Source organism: Lutra lutra, chromosome 5 (assembly GCF_902655055.1).
Source record: "Lutra lutra chromosome 5, mLutLut1.2, whole genome shotgun sequence".
NCBI classification, from domain to species: domain Eukaryota; kingdom Metazoa; phylum Chordata; class Mammalia; order Carnivora; family Mustelidae; genus Lutra; species Lutra lutra.
In genome coordinates this window covers 79,018,552-79,040,206 of record NC_062282.1, presented here as the reverse complement: position 1 = coordinate 79,040,206, position 21,655 = coordinate 79,018,552, and the positions used below count along the sequence as shown (strand labels likewise).

Below are 21,655 nucleotides of genomic sequence, written 5' to 3'. Positions count from 1 at the left end.
ATGTGACACCTACAAATACTGACACAAGTGTGTTGTTTCAGAACTCAGATACCACCAAAATGAACAGTTCATGCTAATTCAATTCTTGGGAAAGTCAGTGTTAAAAAACTCTTTCTATATTTTAATGGTAATTAGAGATGATTCTAGGCTCAAGTGATTATAATCAAGCTTATCACCTATATGAATGTCTGGAAGGACACTCAAAAGTATGTGGAATATGGGACAATTGGGGAGCAAATTTTAAATGTGTGAGCCTGACATCTTTTCCTCCAAATGCCTGAAGACTCCCTAGTTTTGGACAACCAAAAACTCCCCACAGATTCCCATAATGACCCCTAGGGGGCAGCATCTCTTACTTTGTGAATCATTGTCCTGGATCAATGCTCTGTTATTTTAAAAAAAGCAGATGGATAAGGTTAAATTTTTAAATTGCAGCTCTGTGATTGCATTTCTAAGAGAACCCGAACTTACACATTCCTGGTACAGGATTTGATGTGACCTCATTCGAAGGTTGAGCCCTAGAGAAGTTAGTAACAATAGTACTGACCTATTTATGTAGGACTCTCCATTTTGCCAAGAGCTTTCACAGGTGCCATCTCCTTAGCCACAAGAACCCCTTAAGTAGATTGTTATTCTCCACACTGAGAGACGAAGAGGCACAGAGAGAAAGGTTATCATGCCTCACAGATCAGGCACTGCTGGTTGTCATGGTATTGTCTCTGCTGGACTTTGAACAGCAGCAGGCCTGCAAACAGTTTGGGAGGGACATTTACTGGCCAGTGCCTGAACACAGAATAGTGCTTCAGCCTCTTATTTTACATGTGAGGAATCTGAGGCTTAAAGAGGGAGATGGTTGTGTGGTGGCTGAATGAGGAATCACTCGCCCCCTTCCTGATGACAGACAGCCATCTGTGTGAGCGGATGGCCAGAGCGGTAAAGTCCTGCTAATCCCTCAAAGTCACAGAAATGGGCCCAGAAATGGAGGAGGATGGCTAGGAATCCAGGTCTGAGCCAAGCACATTATAAATATTCCCTCCTCAATATCTGGGAATGACAGGGACTCCTGATTCCCCTAACCCCCCTCCACACCCCAGTCTTCATCCTATTCAAATGGGTCCCGAGCCCGGGCAATCAGACAGGCAGTCCTGCTCATCCCTGAGTGCGAATGAAATGTTACCTGGCACGACCTCCAGGAAAGCCCAGGCAGCATAGGCGGTACAAGGGGGTTCCAAAGGGCAGATCTGAGTACAAATCCAGCTGCAACCCCAAAACTGCTTGATTGCTGGGCTCAAGCTGGGATAGAGAGTGGGGATGAAGGCAGGTTAGGGCAAGGAACCATGACTCCGTAACTCTCAGCTTTCAAGTTTCGGTAACTCTGGGCTCATCGTACCCTACGACAGAAGTACCCTCAAGGGAGGTGCCCTTTCCCCAGCCAGCAGAGCTTTAGGTCTCCTTCTCTTGGTACACTGGAAGGAGAAAGAGGCGGAATCCCCTCTCCCAGGGGACACCTGCTACTCTCTGAACTCTGAGCCAGGGTTGCTGTCTTGGGTAAAGGTTTTCAAAATTCCAGGAGGCCTTGGAGATCTACCATCTCATCGTAAGCATGATGATCTCCCAGCAGAGAGATGAGGATGGCTGTCACATTTTAAAATTTCCCACTTAAAGGAAGGGAAGGAGGGAGAGAGAAAGAGAGAAAGAAAAAATGAGAGAGAGAAGGAAGGAGAGAAGGAAGCAGCATTTGGGGATTGTGTGTGTGTGTGTGTGTGTGCATGCATTTTTTTCTTTTCTTTCTTTTTTTTTTTTTTGAAGCATTTGTTCTTAGTAGCAGCTGTCACCAAGGAAGCACCTACCATGTGCCAGGCATCATATTCTGCTTTACACACATGATCTGATTTAATCATCACAAACCCCTATAGTAAAAACTACTATTATTATTCCTGTCTCGCAGATTAGCAAACTGTATGTCAGAGAAGTTGAATAATGGGTCCTAAGCTAGAAAGCAAAAACAAACAAATAAATAAATAAGTCAAATAGCATATTCAAAATTTGAACCCTTGGCTGTCTGGCTCACAAGGGTATACCAATTTCACTAGCTGCTCTGCTGTCTTACCTAGTCTTCCGGCCTCGAGGCCGATTCTTATCACTGCCTCCCGCAGGACAGATGGAGCCCTGAGCCTCAGCAAAGCTGACAGTGTTACTGACTGTAGAGGCAGGGAGAAGGCAGCCATTGTCTCATCCATTTGTTAACGGCAGTGTTGAGCTCAAGAACAGAAGCCCAGGAAGAAGGGAGGAATTCAAATCGAGGCTTAGATTCTCACTAGCTGGGTGACCTGGACTGCTACATACCTGTTTTTAGCTTCAAGACCTTACAATGGGAAGAATAGCTAGTCTTAGGGCAATTGTAAAGATCATACAAGATAATGTGTGTGAAGTGTTGAGCACAGGACAAGCGACATTATCTAAACCCCTCTACCCCAGAGAGTCACACTTTTTGTTCAGATGCTGGATAAGTTATTCTAGCTAATTACGCAGACCAGTGCTTCTGAACCGGGTTGATGTCAGAATTACCAACAAAAGGGACGCCTGGGTGGCTCAGTTGGTTAAGCAGCTGCCTTCGGCTCAGGTCATGATCCCAGCGTCCTGGGATCGAGTCCCACATCGGGCTCCTTGCTTGGCGGGGAGCCTGCTTCTCCCTCTGCCTCTGCCTGCCATTCTGTCCGCCTGTGCTCGCTCTCTCTCCCTCTCTCTCTGACAAAAAAAAAAAAAAAAGAATTACCAACAAAAGTATAAAGGCTTGGGCTCCACCCCAGGAGGTTTTGAATTAGGAGGACTGGGTGGGGCTTGGATCTTTTTATCTTTAATAAATTCTCAGGTAAGCTGATGCAGAGTCAGGTTTGGGCGAACCAATCTGCTGGCATAGACATCTTGGCCACATTAGGGAAGGGATTCCGGTGGGTTCCCTCTCCAAGTCCCTTTCTCCCTTTTCTTCTCCTGACCAGTACCCCTTTCCACCACCTCCTCCCCACTGGCTTCTCTCCCCAGATTAAGGTCCGTATGGCCTGGCAGTGAGTCAATGACACTCAGTGTCCCATGAAGACTGTCTTTCCAGAGGCTAGGGAACCCAGGACAGGGCTGGAGAACAGGATGCCAGGGTTTCTGCTCTGGATTTGCCCTCTGTGACTCACTGGTGGCCCAGGGCCAGTGAGTCTTCAAGCCTCAGTTTGCTTATGGTCCATAGACAGTTGGGGAAATTGGAGTGGCCCATTTAGACTCTGCTTCTTTAGGAGTATACCGGGCACTTGACAGCCAGAGAGCCAGTGCATATGTTGGGGGGGGCTAGGATACATGAAAAAAATCCTGCATAATTGTGCTTTCCCATCACCATCTCATTTGATGCCCACAGTGATAGGAAATAAATTCCAGCACCTACTTGAGCCTGTAAGGTCCTCTGTTCTCTGTCCCTAGCCTTTGCTTCAAGGTTATCTTATAACCCTCCTTGCTTTCTGGCCTTCTTGCTGTTCCCTGAATCCTCCAATTTTGTTCCCACTTCAGTTGGTGCGCTATGTATGTGGCTTGGAATGCTTTAGCAATGGATGAGCACAAGTCTGTTTCCTTCTTCTTATTCAGGACTCGGCTTACACATCACCTGCTCAGAGACGAGTTTGCACCTAAAGTGTCATCCCAAGCACTGGGACACATTCCCCCTATAGTGTATCATTGCATTTGAACTTGCACTGTAGCTGTTCCTCATTTTTTAAATTTACTTAATATGTTGCCTGTTTCCCTTTCTGTAGAATGGAAGCATCATGAAAGCACATTCTTGGTTGCCTTGTTTACTGCTGCGTCCCTTGTGCCTGAAAGCATTTATTGCATGTTTGTGGAATAAATAAGCTAATGGAATGAACCCAGTCTGAATTTTGATTTATTTTCTTTGATCAGAGGACACCCCGGGTTCTGAGAGGGGAAATGACTGTCCCAAAAGCATTCCAGGTCTTTGTCTTCTTTTTCCAGGCCCTTCCCGTAAAACCTGGCTGACACACAAACCGAGGTGGGGTGAGGCTCCTAGGTGTGGTGAAAGCTTGGAGTTGCCCCATGAATGGGGCGGCTAAGGCTGATGTGGAGGTGAGAAGGCGGAAAGACGGAGCGTGCAAAGGGAGAGGCAGGCTGGGACAGGAAAGCAGGGTGTGACCCTGGAGGCAGGTAGGGGCAAGGGGTGACTTGGCTGTGTGTCAGGAAGTGTTTCCCTCCACCCTCCCCCAAGGAGAGCCCTGATCCCAGAGTGGTTTTGTTTGGGGGAAGGAGGTGGTCAGGCGGTTGCTGAGGGAGAACAAAGGTGTGGCCTGGGTGGTGACCATCCACTAAGGTACTAGTGATCACCCAAAAGAATAATCCCACAGTGGCACTTGGCCAAATAGGTGACAGGTGAGCTTCCACCTGAAACCAGTCCAACCGACAACATATAGCCTCAGACCTGGCGGGAAGGGAGAGATGAAAAGGCTCTAAGGGAACAGAATAGTCAAGGTAGGATGCTTAGTGATAATAAGATAATAGGTCACTTTTATTGAGAGCTTATAATACGCCTGGAATTGTACTAACTGTTTTCTTATAGGAGTTTCCTCGTTCAATCTTCCAAAAGCTCTCTACAAAGTAGGCCTTATTATTGTTGTTATTTCCATTTGAGAGATTTGGAAACTGAGGCTCAATGAAATTAAATATCTTGTTCAAGTTTGTTCAGGAAGCAGCCAGGTCTGGATTCCAACTTAGGTATGTAGGAATTCCAGTGTACTATGGAAACCTAGGCCTGGGAAGGGTTGGTAGGAACAGGTCAAGAGGGCAGACCCCTGCAAAAGTGGGGATGGAGAGAGACAGTGGGGGATAGCCTGGGTATAAATAGGAGGCCTGTTTTTATCTCTACACATGGGCTGAATCAGGCAAGCAGCTCTATTTGGCACAATTTGAGGGCTCTGAATGCCAACCCAGCCCTGTGTCACACAACTCCCTCCCCAGCATGTCTCTGGGAGCTGAAATATCTACTGGGAGAGTCATTTCTTTGGGTCAGAACATTGACAGCAGAAGACCCCTGGAAAAATACATAGGTTGGAGGAGCAACACATTAGTCTCCTGGCACTTGTTGAACATAGCAACCTAGGCTAGCTAGCTGGTTCCTATGGGAGAGGGTCTCAGTTTTGATGTTGGGGAAGAAGGGTGTTCCAAGATGGAATACTATGAGGCACGTTGCACAACCATTGTCTCTCTGATCCCAGAAGCCTGGGAATTATAATCCATAGTTCAAAAATCTTAATGGTTTTGAGACTGTGTTCCTTGGAAGAAATGTGGAGGGAAGCCACTCCAGCAGCTAGAATACTAACTTCCTTTGCTTTTGCTGGATTGATACCAAGTGCCTGCAACTGCAACTCCCGTTACTTTGGGCTCGGGAGACCTGCTGGCATTCATGTGTCCAATTTTTAAATGATACATGAATTAATTATTTACTATCTTCTGTGTTGCTATGCAAAGACGCGAGTGTTACCCTTCAGAAGGTGACATGGGTGCAGATCCCTGGTGTGGAGCAGGGATGGCTGGAGGGGACCAGGCCTGGAACAGGGGGAAGGAACGAGGGGTGTCCAAGGACAGAGCTCAGCTCGGCAGTCACAAGGCTGCAGCGCGACAAGCGTTTGGGGAAGGTAGGAACTGGTCCCCGCCACCTGCCGGTCAGCACTCCTTCCCACAGTCAGGCAGCGGGACCCTGGCCTGGTCCCAAAATATGTGAGCGCAGCCTCCTACTCCCGCCCCCTTCCCCACCGCCGCGCCCGCGGAGTGGGGGGCTGCGGGGGCTGCGCGGCCGGCGCCGGGAGCCGGGCGAGCTGCCCAGCGCGGGAGGGGGGAGGGGGGGCGGGGCGGAGCTTCAGCTCCTCCCGGAGCCTTATTCCCAGCCGCGCTCCCGGGAGCCTTCAGTCGACTGAGGGACCTGCGGGCGGCCGGTGGCTCGCCTGACTGAGACACCAGGGGCTTGGGCGGGCGGACGGACAGAGCGAGCAGACAGACGCCCAGCGGCCGCCAGCTCCACGCAGGTCCCTGCTAGGCTTGCACCCAGAGGCCGCCGGCACACCGAAACCGGCCGAATCTCCTGCGCTCCGCCCGCCCCGGCTCCCGTGCCAGCGCCCCGTGGCCGCCGCCTCCGAAGTGATTGCTGCCTCGCCGCCTCCGCCGCGTCTAGGACCATGAAGCTGCTGCCGTCGGTGGTGCTGAAGCTCTTTCTGGCTGCAGGTGAGAGAGCTGCCGACGCCCCCGAGGTCGGGGAGGGGCGGGGGTTGGGGGACACTGTGCTGGGGGGCACCGGGGAAGGTCGCTGCAGCGACCCCAGCGCGGGCCACTTGGTGGGGCCCGTGCTCCCTGGCAGGCGGGCGCCAGCATTGGTGCGTGGCGACCGGGGGTCTGGAGAGGGGGGTCTGATGCGGCCTCGCCCCTCGCCCGCAGTGCTCTCGGCGTTGGTGACTGGCGAGAGCCTGGAGCGGCTTCGGAGAGGGCTGGCAGCTGGAACCGGCAACCTGGACTCTCCCACCGAATCTACAGACCAGCTACTGGCCCCGGAAGGCGGCCGGGGCAGGGAAGTCCTGAACTTAGAAGAGACAGACCTGGACCTTTTAAGAGGTGGGTGTGAGGGCTGCCCATCCTCGAGCCCGCGCTGGGCAATTGAAGAATACGTAGATCGAGGCTTCCCGCTGTTTGGGCGTGCTTATGGGTTGGGGATATTCATGGAGGACTTCAAGGAAAAGCTGCTGAGCCTGACCAGCTTACTCGGGGATCTTGAAATGTGGGTCCCACTGTATTTCTTGCTGTTGAGTCTCACATGTCGAGTTGCTGCCATTCTGGATAATTTAGAGCTTAGGGAGAAGGTAAGGGGTCTGGGGTCTTGTACAGTCCTCTGGGCTAAGCTGGAGTAAGGAACAAGGAGGAATGGTTGGGATGCTTTCCGTAGAGTTTCTACATAAAAATGGGTGCAAGTCTTAATTCCTCCATCAAATGACTATTATGTATAAAATGACAGATGTGGAGAGCCTAGGAACATAGTAGGGGTGTGCAGTGTTCTCCACCTGTCTCCAGGTTGGAGAAACAGAGGGCAATGAAGAACTCTTGGTCCCCCAGGTAAGGGGGGTGAGGCCAGCACCTCCTTGGGAGCCTATGAGCAGTGGGCACAGTGTCCCTAGGGAGATATAATGAAATGCAGGGTATCTACACATCCTACCCAAAGCCTAGAGACTTCGAAGCACCCTGAGTCCCTGAGAGAAGGGATGAAGGGCCAGGTGGGATCCTCCAAGCCTTGGCGTCTCATCTCCAGGCTCCTACTCTCCCAGTTTAGAGAAAGACACTTCCTTCGTCCCTTCCTCTCCATCTAATTCTCTCTCTTTCCACTTCTCTCTCCCTCTCCCTTTATCTCTCACTCTCTAAATCTCTCTAGGTTCTGGGGCTCTGAGCAGAGATCTCAGACCTACCATGTGTGTGTTGGGGGGCAGGGGTGGTGTAGGTCCTTGTCTGACCAAAAATATTCTGGGGGGGGGGGGCACCTGGGTGGCTCAGTGGGTTAAGCGCTGCCTTCGGCTCGGGTCGTGATCTCCGAGTCCTGGGATCGAGCCCCGCATCGGGCTCACTGCTCAGCGGGGAGCCTGCTTCCTCCTCTCTCTGCCTGCCTCTCTGCCTGCTTGTGATCTCTCTGTCAAATAAATAAATAAAATCTTAAAAAAATATATATTCTAGGGGGACGGAAAGAGAGGGAGACAGAGACAGATGGAGAGATTTGAACTGTAGGTCTCCCCAGACTCATCAGAAACGACCCTCGTGTGCAGGTGCTGACGTCATGACCACAGCAGGACCATAGCAGATGTGCCTGTGGTTGAGCCCAGAGCCTCCAGCATTGCCCACTTGCCTGCCTCCAGCCACCTGCAGTGATTCTTAAGGGTGGAGCAGGGACTGAGACCTGGAGCTCCAGAATGACTAATTTGGTTGGAAAGATACCCACCTGTTCCAGCCCTGCCTTACCCAGAGCTTCCCTTAGGTGCTATCTCTGCTTTGTATGAATCAAAGGTCTGCTCCCAAGCCGAGCCTGAGCTGCCACCCCTTGTCCTCTCCCTGTAGCCTCCTTGGGTCACCCCTGGCCGGAACAACCTGGATTCTCCAAGCCCTCTCCTCTTAGGCTGGGCAGAGCTGGGCTGTGACTCACCCTCCACCCACACGGCTGCTCCTCATACCTCTGCAGAACCTGACTCACTGCTCCCTGTCCCTGGCAGGAGCGTCGCTGTCACCCTGTCACTCTCTTCCTCTCTGGTTGGCTTGCCCCTCCTGCCACAGTTTTACCACAGCTCTGGTCTTTCTGAGCATCTGCCTCACCATCTGAGCTCTGAAGGGACTTGGGTCTACACCAGAGGGAACGGGACTGGGGCACTACTGGCACCTGCCTTTTTTCCCTTCTCTTGGCTTTGCTTGGTGAGAGCTCTTTTTTTTTCAGGTCTGGGGATCCTATCATCTAAAATTAATAACTATTACCAATTATTAAGTACCTACTGTGCTCTAGGCAATCACTGTGCTCTTGTGGGTTGCTTAATCCTATAGCAATCCTCTAAGATTGAACTTGTGCTAGCCACTACTTACTGAGAACCCCAAGGTTCAGAGAGATTAAGCCACTTGCCCAAAATCACACAGCTGAAGTTGGAGCACAGGTCTGCTGACTTCAGAGCCCATTTATTATCTCATTCCTGGTTCAACATCCCAGGTGCTCTAGACTTATCCAGGGGAAGGGACAGGGGTGTGTGAGCAGTTTGGTTATATTGGGAAAGAGCACTGGATATGGAATCCACAGACCACATTTCTTTTCTTTTTTTTTTTTTTTTACTTATTTTTTTTAAATTTTTTTTCAGCGTAACAGTATTCATTGTTTTTGCACCACACCCAGTGCTCCATGCAATCCGTGCCCTCTCCAATACCCACCACCTGGTTCCCCCAACCTCCCACCCCCTGCCCCTTCAAAACCCTCAGATTGTTTTTCAGAGTCCATAGTCTCTCATGGTTCACCTCCCCTTCCAATTTCCCCCAACTCCCTTCTCCTCTATAACTACCCTTGTCCTCCATGCTATTTGTTATGCTCCACAAATAAGTGAAACCATATGATAATTGACTCTCTCTGCTTGACTTATTTCACTCAGCATAATCTCTTCCAGTCCCGTCCATGTTGCTACAAAAGTTGGGTATTCCTCCTTTCTGATGGAGGCATAATACTCCATAGTGTATATGGACCACATCTTCCTTATCCATTCACCTGTTGAAGGGCATCTTGGTTCTTTCCACAGTTTGGAGACATTTCAGATCTCAACCCTGCATGACCTTTACCAAATCACTGCCTTTTGGGACCTCAAGTTTTTCATCTGAAAATGGAAAACCATGATATTCTTTCAAGTTACTTCCCGCTTGAGGACCCTGGGTCTCCAGTCTTATGTATGATGTTCGTGCTTACACCAGACACGTGGCTACAGTTATGGGCAGCAGGCACATTTTTTTCTTCTGGGAGCAGGGGAAAGAGGACTGGCGTCAGACCCCTGATGGGCTGATGGGCGTAGCCCATGGTCTGTCCCGGCTGGATGTCTGTGTGAGGCTGTTTTTCCCCCCTTTGAAGTGTGGAAAGAATGGGGGGAGTCATCATTGTTCCAGTTCCTTCTGGAGTTCCTTACTTTCCATCTTTTGCCCCCATGTACACACTATACTCATCCATCCTAGAGAGCTATAAACAGGACATTTAGGAGTAAATGTAATAGACCTTTGAGAGAAGTAGTGAGCTACAAAGGACACAGAGCCAGGTAAATATTCTGCTTGAAGTCGAAAAAGCAAGGCCCTGACCAGGGATAGCCTGCTTGCAGTCCCTAAGCCTGGCTCTGGCCTGGGCTTATGGTAACCTGGTGCTAATGGGTGCCTCAGAGGGGGCTGTCTGGACAGGGACACTGTTGTTATTTTAGGAGCCCCTCACCCCGCCAAAACCCCTCCAAGTACCTTCTCCAGAAGCAATTTTTATCTCTGACACTGTCTTCCTGCAAGTGGGTCACTGAGTGCAACATCAGGAAATGAGGTTGATTTAAGGCCAAAATAGCACCAAGTGGGCGTGGGGGAGTCAATGGGGATGGACAGTGGGGTGGGGGAGAGCTTGCTGGAACTGCCCAGTCAGCGGCAGTTACTTAACAGAAGCTAGCATTGTTCGAATGAAATTCTTAAACTGAGCCTGAGAAATGCCTTCCCTGGGACCCCTGTAGCCTCTGTTTCCTCCACTGCTTTCTGGTGGTTCTGCCTAGTCTTCCTTTAGCCCCCTGGGAGGCACTGAGCTAGGGGGCCTTCCCCAGTCCTCTGACTTCGGGTGGCATCAGAGCGTGCGTATTCCTTCCAGACAGGTGCTGTTCTGGGTCTTTCCCCTAGGAAGAGTCAAAGACTTAACAGAGTCCTTTTCTCCTGCAGCTGCTTTCTCCTCGAAGCCACAGGCTCTGGCCACACCCAGCAAGGAGGAGCGTGGGAAAAAAAAGAAGAAAGGCAAGGGGTTAGGGAGAAAGAGAGACCCTTGTCTTCGGAAATACAAGGACTTCTGCATCCATGGTGAATGCAAATATGTGAAGGAGCTCCGGGCTCCATCCTGCATGTGAGTGTCCCTTCCCTGGCTGACTGTGCTCAGCACACTTTTTGTCAGTCACGTGGCTGTTCCTCGTTGTCACTGTTCCTTGAATTCATAATTCTACCCAGTTTCTTCTCAATCTTCAGGCGGAAGTTGGGAGGAGGGGAAATATTTTTAGTCAGCGGAAGGGGCTCTCCCCCGCATGGGATGTAATTTCCTGTGGTGTAGGTTTGTGACGCTTTTTCATCCTTAGGGACATTTCCTGCTTGTTCGGGCAAGGGTGTGGCTAGGAGAGCTGATACCTGAAGGCAGGTCCTTCAGTCCTACCTCAGGCCCTAGTTCAGATGGGAGAAGCCAGTGGAACACACGGCTGAGTAGGCTTCCCGGGCGGAGGGGAGCTCCCGCGGCCTCCTTTCCCAAGCCCTGAGGTGCATGTGGACTCATGCTGTGCAGATGTGTCTGTGCTCGGACATATGTGCACTCATATGAGAGCATGCGTGGGTTGATTCGAAGGCATGGCTGGACTATACAGAAAGCAGTCATCATGGGAACAGGGAAAAGCCCCTTCGTTTCTTCTTCCTCATCCCCACAAGGGCCAGGATGTCGGGGGACATAGTGGGTATTGGCCTTTTGGCCATGGGATTGGGAGAACATGTCCTCTGTGCAAAATTAACAGGAAATGGAACCCAACCCAGTAGGCATCAGCCCCTGGTCAGGCAGCACCACCCTTTCCCTGGGCGGAGGGGCCCTGGGTTCCTCAGCTACTCTGCTAAGGCCAAGCCCAGCAAATGGCTGCCTTGGCACCCCTTTGGGGACGACAGTACTGCCATTCTCTCTGGCAGGCATCGTATTGCTGCTGTGCCTGGGGCCAACACCCACATTCGACTACAAATGTCCACTCTCTTCCTCTGTAGAGAGACAGACTCTGAGACCTGGGCTCTGGACAGGGCCGGGAGGCTATTAGCTGTGTACCACCTCTCAACCCGTCAAGAAGGTTGGCTGCCTGGCATCTCTTCTACTGGGATTAGTACCAATCCCTTGTCTTTAAAGCTCCCTCCTTGTCCTATCTGATCTCAGATAGCAAAGCTGCCCTGTATTTGGCAGTTGGCAGACAGACCTGTCACTTTCTACCATGTCCATGAACACTTGTGTGTCCTCCCCTATAACATCCTTGTCAGGACCTTGGTATTAGAGGGAGTTGCTTTGGAGTAACATAGACAGTCCCCATAGTAGTATTCTTCCCAAGGTCTTGGGATAGGGTAGGAAATGTTTGTCTTCAATTTGTGAAACGCCATCATTAGCACAGGATGGAGACCGTGACTCTGAGGGTAGTCAAGGTGGATTGAGGCCAGGATTCTGTCTGGTCCAAACTGACCCAGGGCTTTGGTGGATGGACTTGGACTGCTCGGCTGAGAACCTTTGTAAGGCTGCTATCCTGGACAGCTGGGCTTGACCCACCAGCTAAAGCCAGTAGATAAGGTTGCCCAGGGCCAAGGTGGTCCTAACGGTGATAATGCCTTCTCTCTTTTACCCCATAACTTCCCAATTAACTTTTATTATGAGCTGAGCCCAGCAGGTACATGTTCAGTACCTACCTGGTACCAGCTATTCTAGGGAATGGGGAATTACAGTCATGTCCTAGGATTCTTAAAAGCCCTAGGCGGGGAGTTGGCAGGACTTGCTATCTCTAGTTGAAAGGTGAGGAAACTAGAGCCAGGAAGTAGGAAGTGATTTGCCTGAGATCAACAGCTAAATAAATGGATGGAAACAGAACAAGGATTCAGGTGCCTGACTTCCAGTCCAGCATAACTTTTCATGCCCTCAGGCTGTACTGGGTGTTGTTGGCTTGTGTCCCTCTTCCTTATCTGTCCTTAAAGAGTTTGAATAGGATTTCATGGAGGACAGCTGTTATGTTCGAGGTCTCTTAAGGCTTTTACCAGCCTAAGAGCAGAGCAATCTGATTTGAAGACTTTGTCTCTGCTTCGTAGGCAGATTTTCTAGGGGCTGGATTGTGTCTAAGCTTTGGCTACCTCCTGCCTCTGGCCTTTGGCACTCAGGGCAGAGTGCAGCAAGAAGACACAGAGCTCCTGGTGTGGGGACGTGTCCTAGCTGGGCGCCTACATTTGGGGCCCTTTGTTGCTCCTCCCTCCCTCTAGACCCTGGAACTGCCAGCCAGGGTGTGCCCGCGCTGCCCTGAGAAGCTTGAGGCTAGCTGGCTTCCTAAACCAGTCCTCCGCAGCCATCATTTACAGGAAAACCCTTTTGTGTCACCAGTCAAATTTGCCCTCAGAGAGCCGTTTCCTGGGGCTCCTGACTGGCTGCTGACCCAGAAACCGGCTGCAAAGTTTCCTGTGGCCGGAGGAAACCTAGAGGCAGTCAGGCTGAGGAGAACTCAGCTGGAAGAGAGACAGGCCTGGGGCCTTCCCTTGGCCTCCCTGGCCAGATGCTGAGAAGGAATGGTGAGCCCCCTTCTCTCTCCATCAGACTCCGGGGCCCTGTTCCTCAGGACAGTACCCTCTGGAGTCCTATTTTTTTTTTTTTTAAGATTTTATTTATTTATTTGACAGAGAGAAATCACAAGTAGGCAGAGAGGCAGGCAGAGAGAGAGGAGGAAGCAGGCTCCCTGCTGAGCAGAAAGCCCGATGTGGGGCTCGAACCCAGGACCTGGGATCATTCCAATTTTAGTATATGTGCTGCCGAAGCGAGCACAGGACCTGGGATCATGACCTGAGCCGAAGGCAGCGGCTTAACCCACTGAGCCACCCAGGCGCCCCTCTGGATTCCTATTTTATATTAACTCACACATATGTGGGACTTGGCCTTTTGTTAAGGGCTGTTAAGTGTAACATCTCATTTGATCTTCACAATATTCTGGTGAAACAGGTCTTTATTAATAATGTGTTTTACACAAGTCAACCAAAGCTTGAAAAGGTAAAAGTAACTTGCTCAAGATCACCTGGCTAGAAATAGCAGCAAGGCATGAAGTAGGGGCAGAGAAACCCTGCTTGGAAGAGTCTCTGGACCCTAGAGGGTTCTTACTCCCATTGTAATACAAGTTCTGAAATAGGTAGCAAACATCTGTAGGAGGGACACATTCCAGTTTGGTGGGTTGCTGGCTCTGAGCAAGACACATGATCTTGTCCCCTCCCCGGGATGCTTAGAACGTACTCACCCCCCTCCTTCCCTGGGGAAGTCAGGAGTCATCTGCAAAGGGAGGGGGAGGTGGGTAATATTAGGATGTTTACATTATTATCCTTTTGACTCAGGGTGGGGGTGGACGGATTATGTAACGGAATTGCGGGACTCTGAGACCAGCTTTATTTCTATCATCTGAGTAACTACCTGTGGGGTTTGAGTGGTGGCTGGAAGTGAAAAACAGCCTCAGCTTCAACTTCCCTTCCCCCCACCCCTAACCCAGGAAGGCATAGTCTCTGAAAGAGTCATCTAGATTGCTGGGTTGAGTCTTGGCTCTACCTCTCACTAGCTGCGTAACCCTGGGCAAATTAGCTAAGAATTTAAACCTCAGTCTCTCCATCTTTAAAATGGGGAGACTAACTCCTACTTCACAGAGATGTTTTTAAGATTAAATGAAGTGAAATGATTCTTGTAAACCAATTAGCACAGAGTACTTGGCTCACAGTAAGCCTTTAATGCTTGCTATTTATTATTCAAGTTAATAATAATAAGTCAAAGACCAGGGTCAGACAGCCCCAGGAACCTCTCACCTCATCAGATATGTTTCCTTGGGGTAATCTGCGCTGTTCAGAATGGAAAGAATCATGAATTTGGAATCTGCTAGGACTGGTTTCTAGTCTTAGTCTTGTTGCTTCTTAGTTGTGCTACTTTTGGTAAATCACATCTTCTGATGCTTAATCTTAATCTTTCAATCTGTAAAATGGGGCTGTACCTGCCTACCCAATGTTATGAGTCTCAGTTGAGCTAGCAGATAGGGATAGGGCCTTATGAACTGTAAACTGTTATGCATAAGTGATTTTCCAGGGGGACTCCTGAGAGCTTCCTCCATATCCTGTCAGGATGGGGGTGGTTGTTTTGCCCATCTTGGCCAAGGGAACAGATTCATGAAGAGTGGAGGCATGGAGTCATCTGCCCTGCTGTGTGTCTGTGGGACTGACCCCCATTTGTCTTGCAGGGGGATGGTTCCCCAAAGCACCCAGGAGGAGCTGAGGCAGGGAGAGGTGCTTGGCACTCGTCAGGGGTGGCCTGGCCCCCCTGCTGCTGCCAGGTCCGGAAAGGTCCACTTCCGGGGTGCCTCTTGCCAAGAAGGGATTCCTTGCTCTGAGGTACCACATGCACGACCTGCTTCCCAGTGGAGGCACAGCTCAGAATAGGGTTCTCGGTGCTTCCATTAGCAAGCCAGTGGCCTGGAGGCTCCAGGCAGATGGTGCCAGTGCGGTTGTGGGTGGGATTGGGGAGCACACTGAGCTCAGAGTCAGACAAACTGAGACCACACTTCTGCTCCGCTGAGTGACCATGGGGAGGATAGCTCTGCCCTTCTGTAACATGGGGGGCCGCCACCTACATCAAAGGGCCTCTAGGGTGCTCGGGTGCAGGAAGGGACATGAATGTTTTGTTCAACCGAAAGTGCTTCCAAGTCTTCCTCAGAGCTTCGAGGAAATGCTTTATGTTACAAGAGGCATTTGCTGTCTGATTGATTTCTTGGTGTGAAAAGTCAGAGGGTTGTTTTCCATGACATTTTCCATGCTCTGGCAAGATAGCTGGGCAAGAAGAAGTTACCTTGGTTTTGTTTGCTTTGTCCTATGATGGAGGAGGCCAGATAGCCCAAGGTTCAGAGGCCAAAAGTTGATGTGAAGCTCTCGAAGTGGGCCCTGCACCCAGAGGGAGCTGGGAGTTAAATGAAGGGAACTTGAGAAAAATGACTCCTGGCAAAGGAACAGGACCTATTAATAGGATGGGCCGTGGCTGAGAGGAACTGAGGGCTGGACGCCGTGGTGGAGAAGGCTGGGTTTATTTCTGGGTCAGAGTTAAGGGGCCTCACTAGAGGAAGTGATACTCAGTCCCCTCAGCTCAACCTGTCGGCTCACAGACCTAAGTCTTCTGAGGGGCTTAAACAGCATGTTCCAATACACATGTAATAAATAATCCACACATGGAATATATGTAGCTTGGACCTTCAAGTCCTCCCTCACTTTTCCCCTGCCTGAAGCAGGAATCTTGAGTCAGAGAACCAGAGGGAATGGACAGGGGGAGCGAAGGATGGGGAGGAAAACCACAGAACCTTCAGAGGAGTTTTGGCCTTTTCCTAGACTCCTGCTAGAAGGATAGAGGAAGGGTGGGGATTAAGGTCAGGGACTGATAGGCTGTGAGGCTGTGAGAGCTGGCAATGGCCTCAGGTAGCAGGCCCATTGCCTGTAGAGAGAGGCCAAACCACTAACCTCATCTCCACTTTGTTCTGTCTTGAATCAGCTGCCACCCCGGTTACCACGGAGAGAGGTGCCATGGGCTGAGCCTCCCAGTGGAAAATCGCTTATATACTTATGACCATACAACCATCCTGGCTGTGGTGGCCGTGGTGCTGTCGTCCGTCTGTCTGCTTGTCATCGTGGGGCTTCTCATGTTTAGGTGAGTATCGGGGCCCCCTGCAGGCTCTTTCTGCAAATCACTCCCATTCCTCCACCCTCTGGGTCTTTTGTCTGTGATCATCACATGAGCCCTCCAACCTCCCAAATTCCAGGCTAGGACTCTGACTGACATTCCTGAGTACAGGTTCTCTAGGAACCTAGCTTCTCTGGCCTGCCGAGAGTCCAGGGTCCAGAGCCCAGGGCAAAGATTGCCAGGTCGTCGAAGGTCCTGCTTTTCATAGCAGGCCTAGTGACCCACCCATGGCTCTACCTCTTCACAACAGTTCATTCCCTTTGCACTGTGTTTTGATGGTATTAGTGTGTGCTTTGATAGACACAGCATGGCTGGTGATATAGCCTTTCAATTCTGAGGCATCTCAACCTCAGGCCATACTTCCAGTCCAGGTTATGTTCTAGACTGGGGGAGACCTACCAAACACTCTGCCCATTTCCACATTGTGTAATTCATCTGTTGTAAGTCCTGGACCAAGTTACTTGTCTCTCTGAGGGCTATAATCTCACAGTGATTGAATCTGTCTACCTACCTCATAAGGATAGTATGAGGATCATGTAAATGAGGTCAAAGTTCTCAGCAAATTATAGCCTGCTGTTAGAGACAGGCATTCCTTGGGGCACTCGGGCCTTTGACCAGAGGTCTGTTGGGCTGCCAGACCATCTTTTTTTTTTTTTTTTTTAAAGATTTTATTTTTATTTATTTGACAGAAGAGAGAGATCACAAGTAGGCAGAGAGGCAGGCAGAGAGGGAAGGGGAAGCAGGCTCTCCGCCGAGCAGAGAGCCTGATGTGGGGCTCGATCCCAGGACGCTGAGATCATGACCTGAGCCGAAGGCAGAGGCTTAACCCACTGAGCCACCCAGGCGCCCCCTGCTAGACCATCTTGGCTTTTCCAAGTAATGGAGGGAACTACCATGGCAGTGTCCTTTAGAAGGACCTTCCCTGGGACCTGCATCCTGTCATATCAGGCAGAGCTTGCTCACAAAACTTGTCTCCTCCAGGTACCATAGGAGAGGAGGTTATGATGTGGAAAGTGAAGAGAAAGTGAAGTTGGGCATGACTACTTCCCACTGAGAGAGACCTGTGCTCAAGGTAATGGGCCATTGTTTGCCCAACGGCACCATCACCATCTTCCCTTCAAGACATTCTGAATTCTTCTCTTGACCTAGGGGTTGGGGGGCAGGCTACTATGGAGTCAGAGTCCCATTGCAGAATGGTTTTCAAAAAGGTTTCCAGTGGGTCATCTCCACTTGGGGTGACAATTGCTAGAGAAATACCCGAGAGAGATGCCTGAGACCACAGCTTCTCCCATCCTTGTCCCCTCTTCTGCCCATTCCCAGATGAGCTCCCTACTTTATAAGACTGGATCTGAGAGACTCTTAAGACCTCTTAAGACTGGATCCAGCTTTACATGCCTTCCTTTTGTGCTTTAGGAATCTGCAGGACGACTGCTACCTCTGAGAAGGCACAGCTGATCGTAGACTCTGCAGAGGGAAAGTACGTCACAGCTAGTCAGGAAGACTCCTTCGTTCCCGGTTGCTGTCTAGATTGGGCCTCCCATAATTGCTTTGCCGAAATACCAGAGCCTTCAAGTGCCAAATGGAATATGTCAAAATGGGATCTTGGTCAGAAGAAAGCAAAAGCGAGAGGCCTTCGTGCCCTTCTGATTCCCCTCCTCTAAACTTCACGTATCCCCATAAGTTCGTTTAAACAATTACCTTCTGGATTCAGATGCCAGTTAAATTCCATATGCTCCAGGATCATTGACTGATAAAAAAGAAGAAGGAGAGGATGAAAGAAAACTTTGTGGATGGGAAGAAAGTAACAAAGATTGAGAAGCCATGAACTCATGCGGCCACCAAGGGATCGGCCATTTGGAGCCTCTAGCGCAGGATTTGACGAGCTAACTGTGAAATACAACAAGCCCGAGAACTCTGAATTTTGGGACTTCTACCCAGATGGAAAAGTAACAACTATTTTTTGTTCGTTTGTTTGTAAAATGCCTCTTAAATTATATATTTATTTTATTCTATGTATGTTAATTTATTTAGTTTTTAACAATCTAACAATAATATTTCAAGTGCCTAGTCTGTTACTTTGGCGATTTCCTGGCCCTCGACCTTGTATACCCCACCACTTGGCTCAGCGTTGCACCCCTCTGCCACAACTCCAAGGTGGGTAATATGCTGGGGTAATATGCTCTCTGTCCACGTTTCCGAAGATCTTCCACAATCGCAGTACCACAGCGGGAGGTCAGTAGAGTCAAGATAAAGGAGTTAACCTTGTCAGATCCTCTCTATGAGTTGGACTGCGGTCTTGCCTAGGCGATATTGTCTACCGTTTGTGTTTTGAAAGCCCAAGGTGCTGACGTCCAAGCATACCGACAGATATTGGTGTTTGCCTGTGTCCTGTCCCTGCCAAATCTCATAAGAGATTGGACTTCCATGCCCGCAGCTCTCCTGACTCCTCAACCCCGACGGCCCCAGGCCCACAGAGTGGGAACTCCCTCTCCCCTGTGTCGAAACATTTCTCTTACTCCTGCCATTCTTCTGGTGCTACTCCATGTGGGGGTCAGTGCAGCAGAGGATAATCTAGAGAAGATTTTAGCAACAAAAAAAGGCTGAGGAGGAGCAGGAAACACTGGAGCCGACTGTTCTTGTTGACTGATGATCTACCAATTACTACAGAGTTTGGAGGTGAGGAGGGCTTTTGTGTAAACCCACCCACCTCACCGAAAACTAAAAAGGTATGCTGTCATGGTCCCTTCTGGAAGTTTCTGGTGCCATTTCTGAACTGTTACAACCTGTATTTCCAAACCTGGTTCATATTTATATTTTGCAATTCAAATAAAGATAACCCTTACTCCATAGACTTCTGTCTGCTTGTTTTATCTGGGAACTGGTTTAACAGAGGTAGTTCCTAAGCCCTGAGTGGATATTGGACTCTATGCCAGGCCTTTTTACGTATGCTCTCACGGTATCCCAGGCAACAGTGTGATGGAGGTACTATCATTGTCCATTTTTCCAGAAGAGAAAGCTGACGCTCAGAGAGGTTATATAACTTTCCTGAAGATACACAGCTGGTAAGTGACAGAGCTGGGATGGGCAATCTGACTGCAATTATTTGTCTTAGGATTTATCTTATACCACCTCTGAGACAACTGAAAAGAAACCTTTCACATAGGAATTTTGGCCAGCTGTAATCAGGAAAGACGTCCACCCATTTGGTCAATAGACTCTGGACTCAGGGCCTGGTCCTGTGCTCTCTATGCAATGAAGCATTGTCCCTGGTGGAAACAGGGCCCTTTGACTTCCCTCTCATGTTCCACAACCAATCTGTCTACAGACCTTATCACACCTACCTTTAGAATATATACTGAATGCAGCCACAGCTGATCACTGCTCCTACCATCACCCTGGTCCCACTCACAGTCATCTCTGGCTGGGTCTGCTGTCTTCCACCTTGCTCCTGTGCAGCCCATTTCTAACAGAACAGCCAGAGCCATCATGTAAAACGTAACCCAGCTCTTGTCTGCCTTGCAGCCTTTTCCTGACCAACCTATTAGACAATAGCACATTCCTCGCCCACCCCATTCTTCTTACTCTCCTTCCATTGCTTTCTTTCCCACCATAGCCCTTATCATCACTAACATATTCTTCTTTGTTGACTGTCTCCTCCTGCTAGAATGCTAGCTTCATGAAGGTAAGGGCGTGTACATTACTCCAATCCCAGATTGTGGGGATTCGATGTTTGTCACATGGATGAATGAACATAAGAAATGACTAGAATCTTGTCAGAGGCCAGCAAGTGGACATGTATGTGATCCAGTGCTGCCGTAGGAGTGTGGTTGGGTTTAAAGAAGGGCCTCTGTTGGGTGCCTGGGTGGCTCACTCGGTTAAGCAACTGCCTTCCGCTTGGGTCATGATTAAACTGCAACAAAAAGATTTTCGAAACTCGGATCGGGGATTCTTTTGCTATCTACATTATATAAAGCTCTGTAAAGTACCAGTATATTACTTTGGTAATCAGAGAAAATAGGACAGATGTCACTTCAAACTTTTCACGGGGCTCCCTCTCCTGCTTCTGTCTTACACCAGGCTCAGCTTTTCAAACACGCTTTGTTTCTCCAACTAATATTTCCTGCGGCCTCTGGGTTTCCTGCCTTTCACGGGCTCTCTCCTGCCACTGCTGCTGCTGGGAGCATCTCTCCCCATTCCCCCACCCCCACACCAGGCATCTCCTTGGCTGATATGGTGGCTCTGGGAGCCTCTGAACTTGCAGCCACTTGTCAAGACTGGCTAGCAGTAATCTGGCCTTCCCATGCCGAGAAGCCCCTACCTCTTCTCCAATGGGCTTTCCCTTTCGCCACCTTTGCCATACTTTCTTTTATAATGTTCATCACAATCATTATTAGGCTAATAATCAAATAAATATTGGACAGTCATGGAGTGCTCCCTAAGCCTGTCTCCTGGGCCACACACTCTTCAGGCATCACCTCAGTTGCGTTCAACTATCCAAGCCTTCGCTCTAACAGCTAAGTTACCTTCCAGATGAGTTCTTTGGCCCAGATTTGTGTTCTCTTCCCGTATTCATCTAGAAATAACACTAAGGTGAGAAGCTCGTGTGAAAGGGATCTTAAAGCCTATGAGTTTCCTCCCCTGCCCCCTGTTTACAAATTCATGGGAGAAGATGTGAGATGTCTTATCAGGGGACAGGGGAAGGAACAGGAGAGCAGGCAGACTCGGTCTTGGGTCTGGGTCCAGGTGCCTCTGTTTATTAGGGGGTGCTCTCATGCCTGATATCTGACCTCTTTGAACCTGTCTCCCAGCTCTTAAAAGAGATACTAAATATATCCACCTCGATGAGTTGCAGAAATGATATCTGCGAAGAAAGTGCCTAGCTCATGGCACATGCTAGATACTCAGTAAATGTTGATGATCTTTAGCAACCTGTCCAAGGAAATAATTGGAGGCACACTGGGCGTTGAAACCCAGCCTTCTGAATTCTAGTCCACATTTTTTTCCCCTAGACACATGCTTCTCAATCAGTGTTTTACATTTTAATGTCAACTGTGGTTTCAAAGGAGCTTTAAAGGGTCTTAACAAATATTTGTGGGTTTAAGAAGCCCGGGAACAGCAACTCTGTCCAAATATATCACTTCAACTTGGCTGGCCTGAAATTCTTCCCTTTGTCAACAATGCCTGAAATTCAAGCTTCCTGTTTGAGAATGCTAATACTTCTGGGAATAACTGAGCATCGAGAGGCTGGGATTCTTTGTTGGTGTAATTCATTTTAGCTTCATTCATTCAGCAAATATTTGTGGAAGCCTCCCAATCACCTTCCAGATGAAATCCACGCTCTGAAGGAGAGGGCATTTTGATGGAGCGAGGGTGGGGGAA

General features: G+C 49.6%; 1 protein-coding gene across 2 annotated transcripts; it reads left to right on the top strand.

Annotated features, from left to right (window-relative positions):
- Positions 1 to 4,834: 4,834 nt before the first annotated feature.
- On the top strand, positions 4,835 to 19,125 carry HBEGF (heparin binding EGF like growth factor). Of its 2 annotated transcripts, none has more exons than XM_047731351.1 (6): positions 4,835 to 6,267; positions 6,478 to 6,651; positions 10,495 to 10,669; positions 16,088 to 16,243; positions 17,258 to 17,348; positions 17,690 to 19,125. In XM_047731351.1, exons 1-5 carry the CDS (start codon positions 6,222 to 6,224, stop codon positions 17,328 to 17,330), a joined length of 624 nt encoding a protein of 207 aa, XP_047587307.1. In that variant the 5' UTR covers positions 4,835 to 6,221; the 3' UTR covers positions 17,331 to 17,348; positions 17,690 to 19,125. The 2 variants fall into 2 exon arrangements, with proteins under 2 accessions (XP_047587307.1, XP_047587306.1); XM_047731350.1 differs by having other exon boundaries at positions 4,847 to 6,267; positions 10,492 to 10,669.
- Positions 19,126 to 21,655: the final 2,530 nt, after the last annotated feature.